The sequence below is a fragment of the Carettochelys insculpta genome, chromosome 25, assembly GCF_033958435.1.
Source record: "Carettochelys insculpta isolate YL-2023 chromosome 25, ASM3395843v1, whole genome shotgun sequence".
Lineage (NCBI taxonomy): Eukaryota > Metazoa > Chordata > Testudines > Carettochelyidae > Carettochelys > Carettochelys insculpta.
Genome location: NC_134161.1, coordinates 14,621,295 through 14,641,563, shown reverse-complemented (window position 1 = coordinate 14,641,563; position 20,269 = coordinate 14,621,295). Strand labels below are relative to the sequence as shown.

At 43.5% G+C, this 20,269-nt stretch overlaps 1 protein-coding gene across 2 annotated transcripts in view; it reads right to left on the bottom strand.

Moving 5' to 3' along the window:
- ETS1 (ETS proto-oncogene 1, transcription factor) overlaps nucleotides 1-16,884 on the bottom strand; it is a 127,140-nt gene extending 110,256 nt beyond the window's left edge. Inside the window, exons 1-2 of one of the 2 annotated variants that reach the window (XM_074976754.1) lie at nucleotides 16,821-16,884; nucleotides 3,825-3,907 (exon numbers count right to left, since the gene is read on the bottom strand). In XM_074976754.1, the coding sequence (XP_074832855.1) occupies nucleotides 3,825-3,896 (72 nt within the window). In that variant the 5' untranslated portion in view covers nucleotides 3,897-3,907; nucleotides 16,821-16,884. Of the gene's footprint in view, nucleotides 1-3,824; nucleotides 3,908-16,820 lie in introns of those variants that run through there. The other variant, XM_074976752.1, reaches the window with a different exon arrangement.
- Between the last annotated feature and the right edge of the window lie 3,385 nt (nucleotides 16,885-20,269).

The window sequence follows — 20,269 nt, the reverse complement described above, 5'->3', positions numbered from 1 at the left end:
CTAGAAGGGGATTCTGAAGCAGTGAGGTCATGAAAGGAGATTCAAAGAGGCAAAAAGTTGGCAGATGTCTAGTTACTCCCACCGCAGCAATGGGAAACCTAGGCTGGTGAGTGGACCACACGAGACGAGCTCCTGCATCTTAGAGGGCTGCAAGACTCTCATCACAAATATGACAAGTATCAGAGAAGTAGCCATGTTAGTCTTTATCTTCAAAAAACAACAAGAAGTCCTGTGGCACCTTATAGACTAACAGATATTTTGGAGCATAAGCTTTTGTGGGCAAAGACCCGCTTCGTCAGGTGCAACAACTTGCATCTAACGAAGCCAGTCTTTGCCCACAAAAGCTTATGCCCCAACATATCTGTTAGTCTATAAGGTGCCACAGGACTTCTTGTTGTAACCAAGATGGTCTCCCATGGTGGGGTAGTTTTGCAGGGTGTGCTGGTCTCAAGTCACAGTGGGGGAGTTCTAGGCGGGATATTAGGAAAATCTATTTCACTAGGATGGCAGTGAAGCACTGGAATGCGTTACCTAGAGAGGTAATGGCATCTCCATCCCTAGAGGTTTTTAAGTCCCTTCTTGACAAAGTCCTGGCTGGGATGATTTAGTTGGGGTTGGTCCTGCTTTGGGTAGGGGGCTGGACTCGATGACCTCCTGAGGTCCCTTCCAGCCCTAGGATTCTAAGAGTCTATGAACTGCAGGAGCAGCTTGATTTGGATGCAGAGAGAGCTCACAGCTCTCACAGTCAATGTTATGTACAGTCAAGGCACACCTCACTTCACGTGCCCTTGCTTTACATGCATGTCACTGTAGTATTACAGGTAGGAAAAAAATTACAGACAGAAGCCAACAGAATCTTGAAACCCTGCACATAGCCAATAGTAAATAAAACATCTCATGGGCCACACGTAGAACCCTAATAGTTGCCCACCCTGTCCCACAAGCTCCCCTTATAAATATCTGCCTCTAAACGCCAGCCCAAGAGACCACACCTAGCAGGGAAGCAAAGAGATGACAAGAGCAGAAGCAATGGGCACAAGGAAGCTTTGCTGGCCCAAAGCAATGACACTGTTGTTACTCGAGATAAGAGACCCAGGCCTATTTATACAGCTAGATTGTAAACCCTCAGAAAGCCAGTGTGCTCTCCTCCACTCTTTTGCCAAAGAACTTTGATCTGCTGGCACAGAGATTCTTGCTGGTGAGAAGACTGGTTAAGAGATCAGGGTCTCTCCAGCAGATATGTGTCTTCCTCCAGCTCTGCATGTGCCAGGACCCCAGTACCACTTCTGAGGTGACAATCAGTAAGAGGTCTTGGCTGAGCTGTCAGGAACTCAATGAGCCGGAGGCAAAAGGTAAGGGAGGAAGACAAGGAGGCCAGAGCCAGAAAGAGAAAAGAAATATGGGGCTACGTTCCACTGGCAGCGACCAAAAATAGAGAAGCATTTGATAAACTTAGGAACACCCTGTGGTTAAGACACTGGGCTGAGATTCAGAAACCTATAGCAGAGTATGGAGACAAACCTGCATCACCCAGGTCACTTACCCGCTAGGAGGTTTAGTTCCCACACTGTAGAATAGGGATCACATTACCCCACCCAGTAGCACTGGGGTCTGATCCGGCAGTCCTGCTTTTTTAAGGTTTGTCCTCCACCCGGTACTTGGACAAATCCAGACACGGAGGAGACACCAGCAGGGACGGGATGATGTGCTTCTTCACATTCCACCACTCATGCGAAGTCACTCCAGCAGAGTCCTGCTTATGGAGATGGGGTTGCACCACTCACAGAAATTCTGGGACCACCTGCGTGGCTACCCGAGACCTGCTCCACTCACGGGACTCCCATTTGCTCCAGTGAAAGTTTTGAGCAGCTGAAGACTGCCCTTAGAAGGGCAAAGTCCAGCAAACGCTACCCAGTGTGGGGCTACCATGAATGACATAGTCCTGGGGAAGCCATGTTAGGTAATGAGACTTAATAGGTCTGGGTACACAGCCCTGCAGGGCACCTTTGAGCTCCCAAGATGCACAACAGATATATCCTTGAGGAAGGGAAGATGATGTTGTAGGCTCGTAACAGCTGCACAAAGCTCAGAACCTGGCTCTTTCCTGCCATAAGAGGAGCACAAGAAAGTCACAATCTAAGACCCATGGCATGTACCCAGATACAGGAGTATGGGCGATGAACAAACTCTGTGAGTCAGTTCTTAGTAAACCAAAGTAGACAAGTATTTGATCCCAATTGATCAAATGCTTCCCTCGGTTAAACTCATGGTAACAATTCCCTTGGTACCAGGACCTGGTCCAGATTAAGGCCTGGCCACAGGCTTATTCCATTCAAATGAGCCAGGTAACTCCCACTGCAGTGGGAAAGATTAACACTGTCACCAGCGATAACAGGAAAGAGAGCTTCCTTCTCCACCTTCAGCCATCCCTGTGGCTGCTACCATCTGCAGAGCCCCAGTCTCTTCCACTCACACCCTGTCCCAGCTGTTTCCAGGTCATGTTCTCTCCATCTATGGCCAAACATTAACCATTTCCTCCTGACTCTTCTCCTCTTAAAACCATGTGAGCTCTGAAATATGTGCTCCATGGGGCTGGTTGAAGTTTCCCAAAAAAAGATAAAATTTCCCCCAAATATGGAAAAACACAGTTTTGCTGGCATTGGAGGGAGGGAGCGCTGGAAGATTTTTTTTTCGGGGGGTGTGGAGGAGAAGAGGGCAGGGGGAAGTGTCAATTTCAGTTAATTTTTTTCACTTTTCCATTAAAAAAAAAAAAAAACACACAACATTTTCCCTGCTTTAAATCAATACTTTGAAACTGAATTTTTTCACTCTGAGGTGACCAAATAATTTCATTTTTACATTTCCGAACAGGGATTTTTTTTTCCCCAGAAATTTTTGTTGTGGGAAAATGTTCACTATTGCAACGTCATCCCATTTGGAGACTAAAAAAAGAACCAACATATTGAACTTTCCTGCAAGATGGAAATTCCACTTTCCCATCAACTCTTCTTGGCACCTTTCCATCCCAAATCTACAGCCCTATCTAGGCTCCTATATTGAGCTCGGCAGCGGGATGGATGTGTGGCTGCTGATGCAATTTTCAGGTGTACATCTATGCCTACGTGGTAGAAATATTAAAGACACTGAGCTGGGGCCCTCCAACAGCCTCTTTACCTGACTCCACAGTACAAGGAAATAGAATATCTTAGCTTGGGAACAGCTTGCAATCCTATGCAATCCCCCTTGCAACCACTGTCAATGCCACATGCTGAGAGCAGATTAGAGTCTGACTAGCAAGTGGACATTGTATTTTGTCTATAGCCACCTACGATAGGGTGTTCTATGTTCTACACTAGGTCCCCAGGACAGTCCCAACAAACTTAAAACTACGTTTGCACCACTGCCTCCCAAAAGGCAAAACAGAATGTAGCCCAGAACCTTCATCCAAGCTCCAGTCAAACCTCTTCTGACATTTGAAAAATCTGGGATGCCTTTACACCCATGTGCATTCATCCACGGAGCTCTAAAGAATTTGGGTTAGAGACAGCTTTGGAAAAGGAGGCATTGACACATCAAAGGTCATTATCTTAACATCTCTGCTCTGACGCATGTAAGAATCTGTACTTCTACGTCCAGCTCAGGTTTGCAGGCCCAAGAGGTCTGGATAAGAACTGAACGTGTAGTGGCTTTTCTGGATTAAACAATATCTCTGGAATATTTGGTATTAGCCTGTTCATGCTGCTGTGCAGAGTTTCTCCAGATGTCTGCAATGCTGTGCAAACTACTGTGGGATAAAAGAAAAAGAACCCAACGTCCTTCCTTACCATCACTCCTGGGCGGGCCAGAGGATAAGGGGCTGGACTTCCAATAGTTGTGTCCATGTAGTAACTCATCATCCCAGAGACACCTACAGGAACAGAAGTTGATCATTAGCTGCACCGTTGAGGAAGCCTGGTCTGAGAGAGGAGGTGGGCTTGCAGGACTAAGTCCTTATTTCCCAGAGGAGTCACAGAAGGAAGTCCTGTTGCTCTCAATGCAAGGAAGGGCAGCAAAACTGGGATTTAAAGGTGGGAGACCCTTATAGGTCAGTTAGGCTATCCTTGCTGTGCACAGCCATGACCAGTGCAGAATGGTCCCAAACGGTGTATTCACAAGTGTCTTACTTAGTCCAGTCTTAATTGTCTCTTGTGCCTGCGAAGACATAGCTGCCTCAAAACAGAGGGCCCAGTGCAACACATTACCCACAGGCCACTTCAGCGAAATGGAGATCAGATAGCAAGGTAACCATGCTGGCTGGCTCCTTTGCTCCCTCCAGATGGGGATGATCCACTTCCAGGTGGGACAGAAAGAGGGAAAGACCCCATGTCCTCCCCTCACCCCAAACACAGAGCTCTGCAGACCACCAGAGTGGAACGGCGCACCACTCCCTTGTCTTCCCCTTCTGGGAAAGTGAGCTGATTTCACCCTGGCACAAGCAGATATCATCCAGACTCTAGAACAGAAGGTGAACCTAGCCCCTCTGAAAAGGCACCAGACTGACAGCCACAGTCCACAGGCAGGGAAAACTTTCCCTGTTGCTGACCCAGCCATTGCAACCAGAGGCTTCAGCCATCTTCCTGAGGGGCCAGCTACACAGGGCAGAGAGTAGTTCACTGTCCTTATCCAGCACCCCTTCTCTGAGGGCACCAGTTATAGCCCAATTCAACACCCCTTCAATCAAAGGGAGTGTTTGAAGTCAGCACCTCTGGGCCAGCAGCCATGGTTCTATCATGTGGACACCTGTCCAGGAGGAGATTGATCTGAGACCTTCACCTCAGGCACTACACAGCCCAGCTCCTTAGCTCACTGCCAACACTAATGCTTTAAATATACACAGACTGTGGCAGACCACAGGCTGCATGCTACAAGACCTGATGAAAGGCAAATGTACTGGGAGCAGGGTCAGTGCCTTTTGGTTCACCACCTAAGCTCAAAAAAGTGTGGCCCAGAAACCAAGGCAGGCAGCTGGGGCCTGTTAAGAAACAGCCTGCAGCAAAAGGCTAATCAGACACCCACTGCCAGTTAAGGCCTTCTGGCTCACTCTAAAAGGCTTCCCCCCAGGCAGGAATTTGCGGGGAAGAAGAGGAGTGGATCAGGGAGAGAGGCTGGAGGACTGAGGTTTGGGAACAGACAAGCGGCTCAGCTAGGTACAAGGGGGAAGGAGCTAGAGGGAAGCAGTGGAAGAAGTGGCCCAGGGAAAAGCTACTGTGTTTGGAGCAGGGGAAAAGCCATCAGCTGCCTGGGTCACAGCCCAGAGTAGTGGGGGAGCCCAGGCCCACCCAACCCTTCTCCTGGTGAGCTGCTTTAATGAAAGGATGGGGGTGTCCAAGCCTTCTGAAGGGGGCTTGCCCCCTCCTTTGATGACATGCTGATGATGAGAATGGCTCAGTACACAGATCTTTGCTTCTGGAAAGACTTAAGGCAGGGAAAGGGCCACCATGAGTTTGAGGCACACTAAAATCTGCCAGACGGTGCAGAACCCTTAGGGAGCCGACAAGGGATTAGTCATAACACACACACACACACACACACAAAAATATTAAATTCAGGGTGATTTAACAATCTGATATTTATATATTAGTCATACACACAAATCTTAGCTGATATCAGTACAGGCAACAGAGCCACTCCAGATTTGGCACTGTTGCTGAGATCCAAATCTGGTCCATGTATCAAATGTTCATCATTCTTTGATGCATTTACACAATATTTAATGCACAGGTATATGTTTCCTGTTCTTGGTGGAGCACATTCCTCTGGAAGCTTGGATAGGGGAGCCAGATTAGCATCTGGTGAAGGCCAAATTCTCCCTGTAGGCTGCTCTCTGTTACACCCATCAGCAGACATTTATAGCCCTTGTGGGAAAACCTCCAAGGTACAGAGAGTTTAGTCCAGTTCCCCGCCTCCCTGAGAGGTCTGTCATGATAGCACAGAATGGCCGTAGGCCTGGTATATGGTGTCCCCTTGCAGCAGTGCTCTTCACTGTGGGGATATTTTACCCGCCATAAGGCCCTTTTGCAGAGCTGGGGTGAAGGACCAGCAACCTGACTCTATGCATGTGCAAATAAAGCAGGAAATACATGTGCCTCTCCCGCCTAGTGATTAAGACTCATAGAAGAAAATGTAGAGCCAACATGCTTTCCATGCCACGCAGAGCATGAGATAGCTGTGTACTCAGTGTCACTTCCCCTACGTACAGAGCCTTTTGCCTGGAAGGAAACTAAAGAGGGAGTTGTCAGGGATTCACAGAGCTCTTTTGCAGGAAATAGCACAGGGCCAGACGGCATTACTATTTTTATAAATTTATTTGTTAAAAACAACCCCGTTCAGATGCTACAGGAACAGCCGTCAATGGTAAAACAAGCCTCCACCCGGAGAAAGCAGCAACTCCATCAGCCTCTGGAGAATTGGTCATTCAGATTTTTTTTTTAACTTCCAGTGCTACTAATTAGCTGGACAATTGTAAGCAGAAACATTGAACCTTATTCTCCCTTGGCGTCAGATTTATTCCTGACTTGCACGTTATAGTCTCTGTCTTGCTCAGAGCTGTGCCTAATCTGTACTAGCCCTGGAAAAGACGGTGACTTCAGGTATAATTCCTCCCCGCTTACCCCTTGCTTTTGGAGGGTGGAGAGCAGTGGTCCCACTAATGTTTTTCCCATTCATGGATGGGATGAATTTTGTTATGTGCACCAATGCGTGTTTGGATGTGCACCACCAGTAGACACCCATGCTGCCAGCTGTAGGTAGTTGTGGGCACTCTGCTAATCATCTGGGCAGCACCTGAATCTCTCCTGGGCAGCTCCAGCACTCATCTTACAGGGAACACCGGTGGAGAATAATCTGCTGCTGGTGACCAGTAGCAGAAAATGGCATGTGAGATCGAGGATCCAAAGTTCTGGCCATTCTCCATATGCCAACCCATTCACCTGCCTATCCTTATCAACTCAGTCTCATATCTGCTCATTTTTTACTCCAGCAATCAAAACAATGAAGGGAGTGATCAAAGCATGAAACTATTTCATTGCGTCACATTGTAATTTACGGATAATGTGTGTTTTATTACAACTTTCCTTAAAACTTTTCCCCTTCACTCTGTGAGTTAAAACAATTTAACAGAAAACTGGGGGAAAATAAACCAATTGTGTTACATGCAATAATAAAATTTCTTCCACTCCCCATGATAAGTGAAGTTGGCGAGTCATAAATGAAGTTTGAATTAAAGTTGGCCAAAATATGCTATATTTCAATGCAGGATTTTTTTAAAAAAGATTTTTTTCCTTTCCCCAAAAAAGATTTCCTGTGAAACATTCTGGCTTGGTAATGAAAATCCAAAACCCCAAAACTGTTTTAAATTAAGATTTTTAAAAGAAAAAAAAAAAATACATTTCTACCCCTCATGTCTGTGGGAAAAAGCTTCAAAATGGTACCCTGGTGCACCTCAAAGTCTTCAAAAGCTGAAGGCAAATAAAAAAATATATTATTTTTACATTACCTTTAAAATAATGAGATTATTTCATGATATTTTGGTGACTCTGGATTTTTGAGCATTTTGGGTTGGCAATTCTGACAGTACTCCAGACTTGTAAAACTGAAAAGGGCTCTTCACGAGCAGAACCTTTCCAGAGATGCTTGCATCTGTAAAGAATATTCTAGCCATATGCACACAGACTGACTTCCAAGGCTGGTGCATCTTCCCCACTCTTCCCTCCAGAAAACTATGTTCCTCCCAGTTCCTCACAGGTTACTACAGTGAGATATCACTTGTGTTGTGAACACCACCAAAACCAAAACTGTTGGAAAGGGTCAGTTTGGGTGCATTTCTCTTTCAATTTTTTAAAAGAGGCTCAATAGTATCCCGCTGCAAGGTTTTCTACATAAAAAGTTCTGATTTTGTTGAAAATGAGTTCTAAAAAGTAAGTTAGTTCATAATAAAAGATATACAAAGAGAAATTGTCATCATGGCAAGGAACATGTTGACTGACCTTATACAGTTTTCTTTCCTTTGGGGGTTTGTGAAAAGTTTTGAGATTTTGATTTTCTCATCACAATTCAGCACACAAATTTTTTTGGAAATCCACAAAGCTGGCTTTTTGCTATATAAAATACTTAGCATCTAGTTATCAGACCAACTACTCTTATGGATCACAACAATGACTTGGTATTGCAAAGATGTTCACACCATCTTCTCAGTCTGGGACTGGGGCACAGCTAGGCACCCTGAATCTCTTTTCCTGAACATGTGTTACAAGTGATTAGCCAAGGTTTCTCACCAGCCATCTTGCTCATAAATAAAGGCACTTCAGGTTCTTCATCAACATAAGCAAGGTAGCAAACAGGAATCAAGAGAACAAGCCACTGCCTGAAAAATTCTGCTGTGGCAAGATCAGGATCTTCCTATAAAGGGGTGAATTTAAACAGATTTAGCTAAACTGATGCAAATCCCAGTTTGAACTATGCTGCCCACCTGGCTTCAGAGTGATTGTGGTTTGGCTTAGGTGGATTAAACTGATACAACGTTCTTAGGTTGACAGGGTCTCTGTCTCTTGCTGTAAAGTTAAAAGGACTATGCTAAATAGGTCACTTCCGTAAATAGAATAGACTTTGCAAAACAAAGGCAAAGAAATAGGACATTGCAGAGACAGTCTGAGCGACCAGAGACACTTTAAGTAATGCAAGGTTTGTCCTGGAGCAGAGACACATTTGATTAAAGCAGCAGTATGCACAGTTGCCTTTCCTTGCTTTGCAGCTAGCACAAAAGGAAAATGTTTCCTTAACACGACCACTAGGGCTAAGCCATGTAGACACTCAAGAACTGATTTCAGTGCTCACTGAATATCATTTCCATTTTTATCTGGTTATCTTTACATTTTGAGCCTTCCTACAATGCTCTACTCTCTGAGTTACCTGCTACAGCCAGAAGCAGCCAGTCCTGGGGATATGTATTTGTTAGCACTCCAATAGCACTGAACCAACATTGATGCCCAAGAAAAGCTTATATGTGATGTTCTTGAGTGTGTGACTTCCCACTCCAAGTTCCAAATATCCAAAAATGAGAAGTTGGGCTGCAGAAATAATAATAAGAGATTTTAAAAAAATCCTGAGAACTTTGCCACATATATATAGGATTCTTTCTCCTTGACTTCAGGTTTTTGAGTCATTGGGAAGCACTATGGTCTTACTTTCAAGCTTTCCTCTGTGGCCAGGAGGGATAGTAACTTTCAGCTTGCATTTAACAAAATCAGAAAAGTAAACAGAGTTCTCATGACTTTAGAATCCAGGGCTTTAAGAAAAACACCATTTATTGCAGAACAATTAAATCCTCCTAGACACCAAGGGCCACGATAATCCTTCATCTAAATCCACTGGCCTCAGTCATTTTACAACGAGGATATGATTTTAGAAGTGGAGATTCTATTCAGGACTTTATACCTGACCCGTCATGGCGGTATCAGAGCTCGAATAGTTCTGCTTTTTGGCTACAGTTACGCTACAGCAATCTGTCAACAGAAATCACTGTCGGAAGAGATTTCCCAATAAAACTCCTGTTGGCCAAGTGCGGCCACACACAAAAGCCAACTAGAAGATCGCTTCCCTCTGTCAACAAAGTGGCCAGACTGCCCAGCTGCTCTTTCGACAAAACAGGCACCAGGAAGCGCAGCAGACAAAGCTGCCCATTGTCCTGGATGCCCCGTCTATCGACACAGAGCCCCTCAGAGCATCTTCTCAGCTGTAATGTTGACAGAACCTGTCGACCAAGGCACTCTTCCTCATCTGGGAGAGGCAGAAGTGCGGACTTCTGTCGACACACTATCACCAAAAGGCATTTCATATGGGGATATTCTACCAGTTTTGTTACCAAAACTCACTAGCACAGCCATAACCTTAGACAGAAGAAAAACTACAAGATTTCAGTCCCCCAATTAAGCATCAGAAATACCATGTGAGTCACATACCCCAAGTTTGACTTCCTTTCCCAAACCTATCCTGATCCATGACCTATGGGCAGACTCAAAGCATTCAGTGAGGCAATATATGATGCTCTATGAGCAGATGTCTCTACAAGCTTTGACATTTACTCCCGAGATTTCACCCAATGTTTTTAGCCATCTGCATCTGCACTGAAGGAATTAACTGAGAACTGAAATTTGATCTGTACCAAAAGAGCTACGTGCTGTGTAGACCTGTTTTCAATAATGGTGATAGGCTGTTTTCCCTTTGGTTTTTAACATCCATGGGAAGAATAAATTTTGTTACACACACCAAGGCATGGGTGGATGTGCACCACAAATAGAAACACATGTTGTCAGCTGTGGATGACTGTGGGCACTGCTAATCAGCCGGGCAGCACTTGAATTTCTCCTGTGTGGCTGCCCAAGTGCTTAGCTTACAGGGAACACTGATGGGGGGTCATGTTATGCAAATAATAATAATAATAGTCTATATTTTGAAGTTGTACCACTTTGAACTTCATGAACCAGGGACCATGCTTGGGTTACTTTGCAAAAAAGGATTTTTAAAAATGTTCATTCTTTTCCCATTTTGCAAGTGGAAGCAATAAACTACATTTTATTTCCCCCCAGTTTTGCAGGTGCCTTTTTCCTCCCCTCTACCCACTTCTACTTTTACAGAGTTGAGGACATTTTGGAAAACTACAGAGTAGCAAAAAGAAATTTGGAAAAGGAAAATCCCTTTCTCACACAGAATTGCAGTATAAGGCAAAGCCAAGTGTAACTGTACCCACAAAAGGAGAGGGAGTTGGTCCCCTTAGCACCGATGCATAGTTAAACAGTACAACTTTTGTGTTTAGAATGAGGCTTCGGAACTGATGTTCTTACACAAAGGAGGTAAGTCGATTTCAGATATGCGATTCCACCTACAGCAATTGTGTAGCTGGAATCAACATAATCTATGATCGACGTATCTGGCCATCCTCACTGAGAAAGGTTGACAGGGAAAACTCTCTTGCTGACCTCCATTACTCCTTATGATATTGAGGAGTACAGAGGTCAACTGCTGACCCCAGATAGTTTGATTTTGTGCATTTCTACCAGGTGTGCAAAATCAAACTCTGCAAGATTGACCCTGACCGGGTTGATCTTCCTAGTAGTATAGACATAACCTAAGTGAATTTGTGAGGGATTTAATGATTAGCAAGCTAATTTTGCTTATCCTTCTGCTGTGCAAGATAGGGTAGAGATGCAGAAATTAAGGAGCATATGGTGATTTGGGGGGATTTCACCTGCACCATGGAAGATCTTTTAGCAAAAGGTAGGTGACCAGGTTCTATTTTCACAGGGAACTAGCCAAACCTATGCCCCTGGGATGACACAGAAAGGAGAGCAGGAGGAGGCAGGAGTGTTTATGTGGCTCCATAAAGGAAGTTTCTGAGCGCTTTGCCCAAGCTAATTTTTAAAGGACTCAACTGATAAGAGTTTCCACCTCTTCCCATAGGAATTTTTTCCACAGCCTAGCGCATCTCAGTATCCAAAAGTATCTCTGATGTTTAGGCTACATTCTTCCCCTTTTTGTTTCCTCCCATACAAACCTAAATAACTTCTCTTTTTCCTGGGAGTTTACTTCCTGCACATGCAACTAGATAGGCTTTATGGCCAGCCAGGCAACTTTTAGCTGAACTAAACTCTACCCTCAGGTGTAATGGTGTAACTGCAGAGTTACTTTTCTGATGACAATGGAATTATACCACAGGAACTGGAAACCAAAACATGACAAATACTATTTTTAAAAAAGGGGTTCACAAATATTTGGTTGAATTGCCCAATAGAAAATCTAATCTATTATGTGAACAGACATATATTCTGTATTTCTTTTTCCTTCTTGATTGGAGGATTGAAACTTGTTCAAACGCCATTATGTGACCAATCACATGTGCAAAGCGTAACCATAAACTTCCCACTGAAGTTAAATAAGCTATTCAAAAAATACCAAATCCTAGAGCTGGTTAAAATTTTTCAACTTAAAAACGAACAAAATACAAGTGTCATTTTCAACTACATTTTAGATGGGAAATGTATAAACTAATGAAAATCGTGGCTTCATTTCAACTTGCATTTTTGCAATTTTCAAAAAGAAAATCCAAATTAAAATTATTTCATTACAAAGTTTCCTGTGCCAAGACTTGCAAGAAAAATAATTTGCCCTAAATTTCTTTGGGTTTTAAAAAACCACACTGTAACAAGTTTTGACCAGCTCAAAACACACATTTCACAGAAGAAAGTTCCAAATATACCTATAATGGGCTAAATTAAGCTATTTTGAAAATAAAAACTCATGTGTGCACGAAAAAATTAATTTTAATAGTGGGGAAACTGAGGCACAAAAATCAAGTGACTTGCCAAGGCCACCAGCAGGTCAGTGATAGAGCCAGGGATAGAAGCCGAGCATTCTGGGTCCCAGTATATGTCGTCTCCATAATGCATGCTGCCTTTCAACCCAGTTTTTGGCTTAGCCCATCTCTAGCTTATGGATCACAGTGCTATGCTCTGGCAACTCCTCTCCTATAGGTTCAACACCCTGCAGAATTAGTGGGCTTCTGTCCACCTCCTTTCCATATAACTTCAGGCCTTTGCTTCGTCAGCACTGATAGATGGGCAATAGGATGGGGTGGGGGCAGAGCAATTCAGCAGCCACACCAAAATGCTTCTAATCTTGAATCCAACCATCATTAGAAAAACAACAGGAACTCAAACTCAGTGAGTGAGTTCAGTTGACTGGCTGACCTAAGGGTACTTCATTATTGCCACTGGATTTTTGTAGTAAGCAATAATTTATCATTGTGGGGAGAAAATAGCCCTTGGAAGTGACATTCCTCTGCAGTACTTTTAACTCTTGAAATCCTGGCATTTTCCAGATGGCCTGCCAGTTGAAAGCTTGGGGGAACGTGTATCTATAGACCTATTAAAAATCATACACCTGTTCAGCACCTCAAGTTTGGGTCTTAATTTTAAAAATATACAAGAAGTCCTGTGGCACCTTACAGGCTAACAGATATTTTGGAGCATAAGCTTTCCTGGGCAAAGACCTGCTTCATCAGATGCATGAGCATTGACGAAGCAGGCCTTTGCCCATGACAGCTTATGCTCCAAAATATCTGTTAGCCTGTAAGGTGCCACAGGACTTCTTGTTGTTTTTTGAAGATAGAGTAACATGCTACCTCTGATACTTAAAAAATATAGGATCTTCCCAACAAAGAGCTCAGGAGAACATGGACAGTATGCATAAGAGTTCTTGGCGTGCTGCAGAGAAAACACTGTACAAGACATTTCTTTAACATCCACCTTCCACAGGGATTCTGTGATACTATCTTTAGTATTTAGCACTTTTCATTTGAGACTCTCAATGTTCATGTATTTTTAAAACAATCTCTCACCTAGAACATGTTACATGTAACTTATTGAGGGAGAAACTAAGGTATGGCACAGTCAAGCACAAACTCTTTACGACAGGTTCTTCACAGCACAAATATACTGCACCATCACACTTTTTCTAACCAGGATTAAGTGACATGGCCAAGGACATACAGCTATTCAGTGAGAAGTCAGAGATAGAACCCAGCTATCTTGACTGTCATATTCTTGTGCTAATCACTACAATATGAAATGACTATGCCAGTTGGCTGGCCATTCCGTCAATGGGTTTTTCCAACACAGAGAGGTTTCTGAAGGGAGGGCTCATATGATAGTCTCTGATCTAATCCAGAAGTAAGGCTTTTGTAGTAGGGGCAAGAACTTAAGCACAGATCGTAGCACCATAACACCCTTCAGCCCATACAAGGGCTAATTTTAGCCTTCACTTCAACCAAGGTGAAGAAATGCTGGTGCACTTTTCCTCCCTTCCCTCTCCCCCCAACACCCCCCCCATTTTGGGGAAGGTGCCCTCTGGTGAAGAATTCTCATATTCTATACCCAGCTCATTAGCTTTGACAAAATTACTTGTCTGCAGCTAATTCCCTAATTTGATTTGAATAGTGGCCCCCATTAATAGGCCTGCAAGCTAGCTGGTAAACAGACAGCTAGAGGTCATTTCAAGGGCACCCAACGCTGGCCATACAGTTTGCTGATTATGGCAAGCACCTAACTCAGTAGGTTGCTGCTGTTACATCTCTTGCATCTGCTATATATGAAACTGCAGGAAGATAGGGCGGTGGGGGCAGTGAGGTAATTTGTTATTCCACTACAGTGTTTCCACCACTGAAATAGTTGATTAGAAAGAAAACAGGGTGGGCCAGATCCTCAGAGAGTGTAAAGTGACATCGTTCTTTTCTGGGGCTATGTTGATTTTCAGCAGCCAAGTCTCCAGCTGGATGAACAAGCTGCAGATGCTAGATGCAGAAGAAGAATGGCCCAGTGGGTAAGGAGACTATCCTGGTATTAAAAAAACCCATATCCCTTTCCTATTCTGCCACAGATAGGTGCAAGTCACCTAGGCTCAGATTGTTAGAAGTATTTAAATTCCTCAAAGTAGTTATTGGGCTTTTGAAAAGCATCTAATGTGAGAGTGAGAGGGATGTCAGACAGCAACAGACTCCCATGAATTAGGCACTTTTGACAATACCACTCTGCATGTCTAGGCACTTAAATACCTCTAACAGTCTGGCCCTCTGGCTGTGCCTCAGTTTCCCCAAGTACACATTGGGGAAAAACAGCACTTCACAGGGCTGAAAACAGACTTGGAAGTGAAGGTAGATGTAAGCTGAACACAAGCTTCCAGCATGTGTCTGTGGTCAAAAGATCAAATGAGATCCTAGAATGCCTAAACAGAAAGATTGAGTGGGAGTAGAAACGTTATTTTACCTCTGTATTTTCACTGGAACAGCTGCAATACTGTGTCTAGATCAGATGCCAGCAATTCAAGAGAGAGGTTGTTAAATTGAAGTGGGTTCAGTGAAGACCACCAAAATGATTAAAGGGTAGGGAAACAAATCTTATAATGGCAGAGTGTTCCCTCTATTTTTTGTCCATGAGTAGAATAAATTTTGTTGTGCACAACAAGGTATGTTCAGATGTGCACCACCAATAGAAACACATACTGCCAGTTGTGGGTAGCTGTGGGTGCCATGCTAATCAGCTGGGCAGCACCTGCATTTCTCCTGGATGGCCACCTATTCAGCTTACAGGGAACTCTGGTGGCAGACTCCAGGTTCTCAGTGTATTCAGCTTAACAAAGAGAAGGCTAAAGGGGTGACTTTGCTACAGTCTGTAAGTACATACATGGAAAACAGGTATTTAATAACACTCTTCAACCTAGCAGAGAAAAATACAGCCTGATCTAATAACAGGAAACTGAAGCTAGACAAACTCAGAGAGAAATAAAGAGTACTGTTTTAAAGGTGAAGGTAAATTGTTCCATTGGTTAATTACTAAGGCTCATAATGGATTATCTGAGAATTTTTAAAATCAAGAGGAGAAGCTTTTCTAAAAGATCTGCTCTAAGAATCATTTGGGGGAAGCTCTCTGGCCTGGAGGTCAGACTCACTGATCACAATGGTCTCTTCTGGCTTTGAAATCTATGAATCTGATTTATTGATCTCACAATATATCTAAAGGTTGCCAGGTGCCCATACAAGTACCAAAGATAAATACAAACATCTCAGAGCAATCTGTCCAGGATGAAAATAAGACATGAGAGCCATCACTGGTTAAACTCTTTAAACACCCAGATTTTCATAATACAAAATCAGAACCACTCAGAAATCTGTGTTTTGGCCAGCATTTCCTGTTCTTTAAAGCAAATGTTCCCATGTAACACCAAATGTGCTTTAGCAGAAAGTTATTTAAAATGATGGCGGGGAGGGGGAGGGAAAGAGATCAAGAACATCATAAAGTCATCACAGAATAAATACTCACCAGTAAACCCCTTCTGCAACCAACCTCCACTCCCTGAAGGTATCAGATGGCTGAGTCAGAGTCAATGGGACCTTAATAGCAAATTAGTGGCCACATGCAAAGCATCAAATTAAAGACTAATGGAAAAATGAAAGGCCTGACTCTGCACTTCTCAGGGGCTCAAAGCTCCCAGTGACTTCCAGAGAGCCAGCAGGAGGGCTGGTTATGCAAAGGATGTAGGATTGATTGCGTCCTTAATGATGGGGAATTGTAATCCTGCATCTACAAAGCCTTTTCACTGTCCTCAACGTCAGTCACTTTCAGAAGCAGAGAACCAACGCTGGCACATGTCAGTGTGCCATTGGTTGTTTCCCAACTCATTTTCAGTCTCGAGGAAATTTTAAGGCACACTACTATTGTGACTTGTAGTGTAATAGGGGAAGGGAGGTGGGTGAAGCAATATTTCCCACAAAGACAAATGGACAAATTATTAGCTGGTGGAAATTAGCTTCTCTACAAGAGTCAGGGTTGCAACCATTTACACCAGATGAAAGTTTAGCACCAAATATTTTCCTGATTTTCCCCTTCCCTTTCTCCTTTGGAAGAAAATTCTTTAACCCACTGACCAAAAAAACATACACAAGATTAACGAAAATAAAACTGATCTCAACTAGGCTGTCTTTCACTGAAGCTTTGCTAAATACCGCATCACTGGTAATGGCAAAAAGCAGACAACTAAAGCAGTGATATTATCTTACAGTCATTTAATAAAAAAATATATTTCAAAGGACCCTAAACACACCCAAATAGAATTATCAAACATTTATATTTCAATCAGCAAGGTCAAATTGCTAATGAAAAGAAGAGTAAATATCATAGCAGGTCACCAGCAAAATAGATAGTAGAGTTCAGCATAGAGTCCCGAGTTTCACTTACTACTTGTCTGAAAGACCAGAGAAAAGAGTTGTATCCTCCACAGCTTCCCACACTTGTCTAATTCTCCTGCCAACTACCTGGTGAAATCCTCTGCACTAGAGCTAAAGAGGATGGAAATACCGTAATGTTTCTAGCAGGGCCGCCTATCAAATAGAAAGTGGGTGTGGTCACGACAGCAAGCCAAGAGCTTCTGGAAAAGGCCGGCTCGGAAGCAGGCTCTGATACAGCACCAGCAGCAGGGAAGGGAAGTCAGTTAAGCCACTACGGCCAGATATGACTGCCCACCAAGCGAACATGTTAAAACCCAGCAGCCTGTACATTATAATCAGAGAACGCCTCTGACTGAACCAGTTGTCACTGTTGAAGGGTGAGGGACAGAGATATTTGCCTTTGTCATTTTTATCCTGGGAAATCCTTTGTCTAATTTAATAAAACCAATTAGCTGAAGATCTCCAAGGCTGTTACAAGTATTAGTCCAGTAAGCTCCACCTCGTCCTGGAAAGTATCACTGCATCCCTCGAGGGATGCAGAGGGACTGAGGGCACATTACAAACCAGTTCCGGATTTGAATTCTTGCATGAATTTGTTTCACTTGTGCTCCAATAACATGGTAATGGGCATTCCTATAAAGATCTGAAAGTAGATGTAATTGATTTTTTTGCTGAAGACAGTTCTTTCCTGGGAATCTGACTGGTGGCTCTTGCCCTCTTGTAATGATCTAACTGATTGCTATATTTGAGGTTGGGAAGAAATTTTAACCCCTGGTCAGATTGGCAGAGACCTAGGGCTGGGGGAGGGAGCAGGGTCTTCTTCTGCAGCATGGGGCAAGGGTCACTTACTGATAAGAACTCCAGCAAATGGCAGATTCTCTGTCACTCGAAATCTTTAAATTGTGATTTGAAGGTGTCATGAACAGATACAATTTATATGGGCCTGTTGCAGGAGTGGGCGGGTGATGTTCTGTGTCGTACAATATGCAGGAAGTCAGATTAGATGCTCATGATGGTCTCTTCTGTCCTTAAAGTCTATTGTTAGTCTCTTGTGAACAGTTCTAGATAATTTGCTTGCTGGGACATTTGCAGAACTAGCCAATTTTAATACTCCTGGGAAATGAATTTAGAGTTTTCAGTTAACTGTTGGCACTGAAAACCCAAATTTAAGAGCTGCCTCTATCTAGCCCAGAAACTGAACTATGCCTTGTGACCCAGGTGTCCAGTCAAAACAATCTGAATATTGCACACTCACTATAAACTGTATAAGAGCAAGCTGCAGATCAAGTCATCTTGGCAGAAATTATTCAGGCAAAAAAGTTTATCGAGAGGTGGGTTTGTGGCATCCATTGCGATAGCACCTAAAACATTGCTTTCCAGGGAATTAAATATGCAAATTGAAGCTCCTAGTGGGTTTTATGAAATTTCATGGTCTTATAGCATCTCTGCTTCTAGGATGGGCTGGTTACTTAAATATGGTGCAGATATACAAAGATATTTGGGCACCTACAGATGCAGGTGGGTACCTAGTGAGGTTTTCAATCTGCATCTTTAGTCACCTGTGTAAATTGGGGCACCGTAATCTTTGGAGTTTTTTTAAGTTATAGGTGAAGTTTCTGTGAACAGCGAACACATTGAAGAAACCTGCTGATCACAAATGGCATCCACCATCCTGGGCTGAAACCCCATGATGATGATTGTAACCATGAGACTTCAGACAATCAGCATCAGAGAATCAGCTCCTCTGGGGGTTTTGATCCCACTGGGAGCCAAATCCAGAGGCGGTGGTCCAAAAATTCACATCCAGCACCTCACCTCACCCCTATATACTAAGGACTTTCATTTCAAGGTTCCATTTTAGCCCTTCCCTATGTTCTTGAGAAATGTGTGACAACAGGTGGCATGACCATACATTACCTGTTAAACTCAAAGTCATAAGGCATGTATCATTCTTGTAGCTATTTTAGTCCAGGAAATCATTTACAGGGTTCCATATTCAAAGGAAGGAATCCAGCATGCTGGGCTTTGATAAAACAGCTTTTTCAAATCTGAGCCAATAAGAATGGAAGGTGTCCAACAATCAATGTATAATCTGTACAGTTCTTCCCAAGGCAGGAGGATTATGGCAGCTGCAAACAAGATGTCTTTGAGATGTGTGGTGATGTGAGTTTATTTAACTACAGTGATAGAGAATTTCTACTAACAGTAGTACCTAGAGACCTCAATTGTACGTATAGTGAGGCTGAGATTGTGCCGGCCCGAAAAGCTTTCCATCTAAAGAGACAAAGGGAATATTATTAACCTATTTCACTAGTAAGTTAGTGTAAAACTCAAAATCATAGAGAGAGCCAGGCTGAATATGGCACCCTGAACCCAGCTCTGGTGAGTCATAGCCTGCTGTTTTAGCCACAAATCCATCTTTCCAAGCAAAGAAAAGAGCATACATATAACCATCTACCACTGATGGTCTGAAGGGTCCACCTATTCTGTGCCTTACACAGAGACATGGGCTGTAGCAGTATGTAACAAGCTATAGTCAATTATCAAGTTGCTAAGTGTCTCAGAAATAAATAGCAACATTAAACACTGCAAAGACTATGGGGGTTTTTTTGTTTGTTTTTGTTCAGGGTTCTGGGGTGTAGGGCACAGAAAAATTCCCATTTATGATTGGATTTAGTCACACATATGTATAATGCCTGCTCCTGATTGCTCCAGGGTGACTGCAATGCCCAAGGAAGACAGTAAAACTGAGGGTGCTCGGTGCTTCACAGGAGCCAAATGATCCTTCTGCCATTTGAAGCCCATTGACACCAGAGCAGAGCCAGAAGAGATCTTGGGGATCTGATTCTGGAAGGTGTTGAACACTAAGAACTCCAGACATAGTCATCTGACAATCTTCAGCATGACCCCACCCTTTTATGCATGCATGTCTCTATGCAGCCAGGTCTTCCTATCCATTCAGATGTTCACTGAAGCTGAAACCTCTCTGGGAGCCTTGGCTACAACCAGTCTTCCCTTACTAAGGAAGAAGCAGAGGTCTGCACTCCTTCCTGAGTGGGCCATCTCCTTATAACTACCTTCTCCATGCAAGACATCTGTTGCACGTATAGCAGCTTGGGGCCGGCTGGGTCCACCAATTCTCACAGACCCCCTCCTTGCAAGTGCAGATACCGCGTGGCGTATCAGAGTTGCTCACATTGTTCGAGTATCAGAGGGGTAGCCGAGTTAGTCTGCATCTTCAAGAACAGCAAGTAGTCCTGTGGTGCCTTGTAGACTAACAGATATTTTGGAGCATAGGCTTTCATGGGCAAAGACCTGCTTCATCAGATGCATAAGTGGAAGGTTATATTTTATTCCTGTAAGTGGCATAGGGAGTGTGTGGAGACCAATCCCTTGTAATATTGGTCTGGTGCATGCACATTTAAAACGTTCTCTAAGCGCAAAATGTTACTAGCTGTG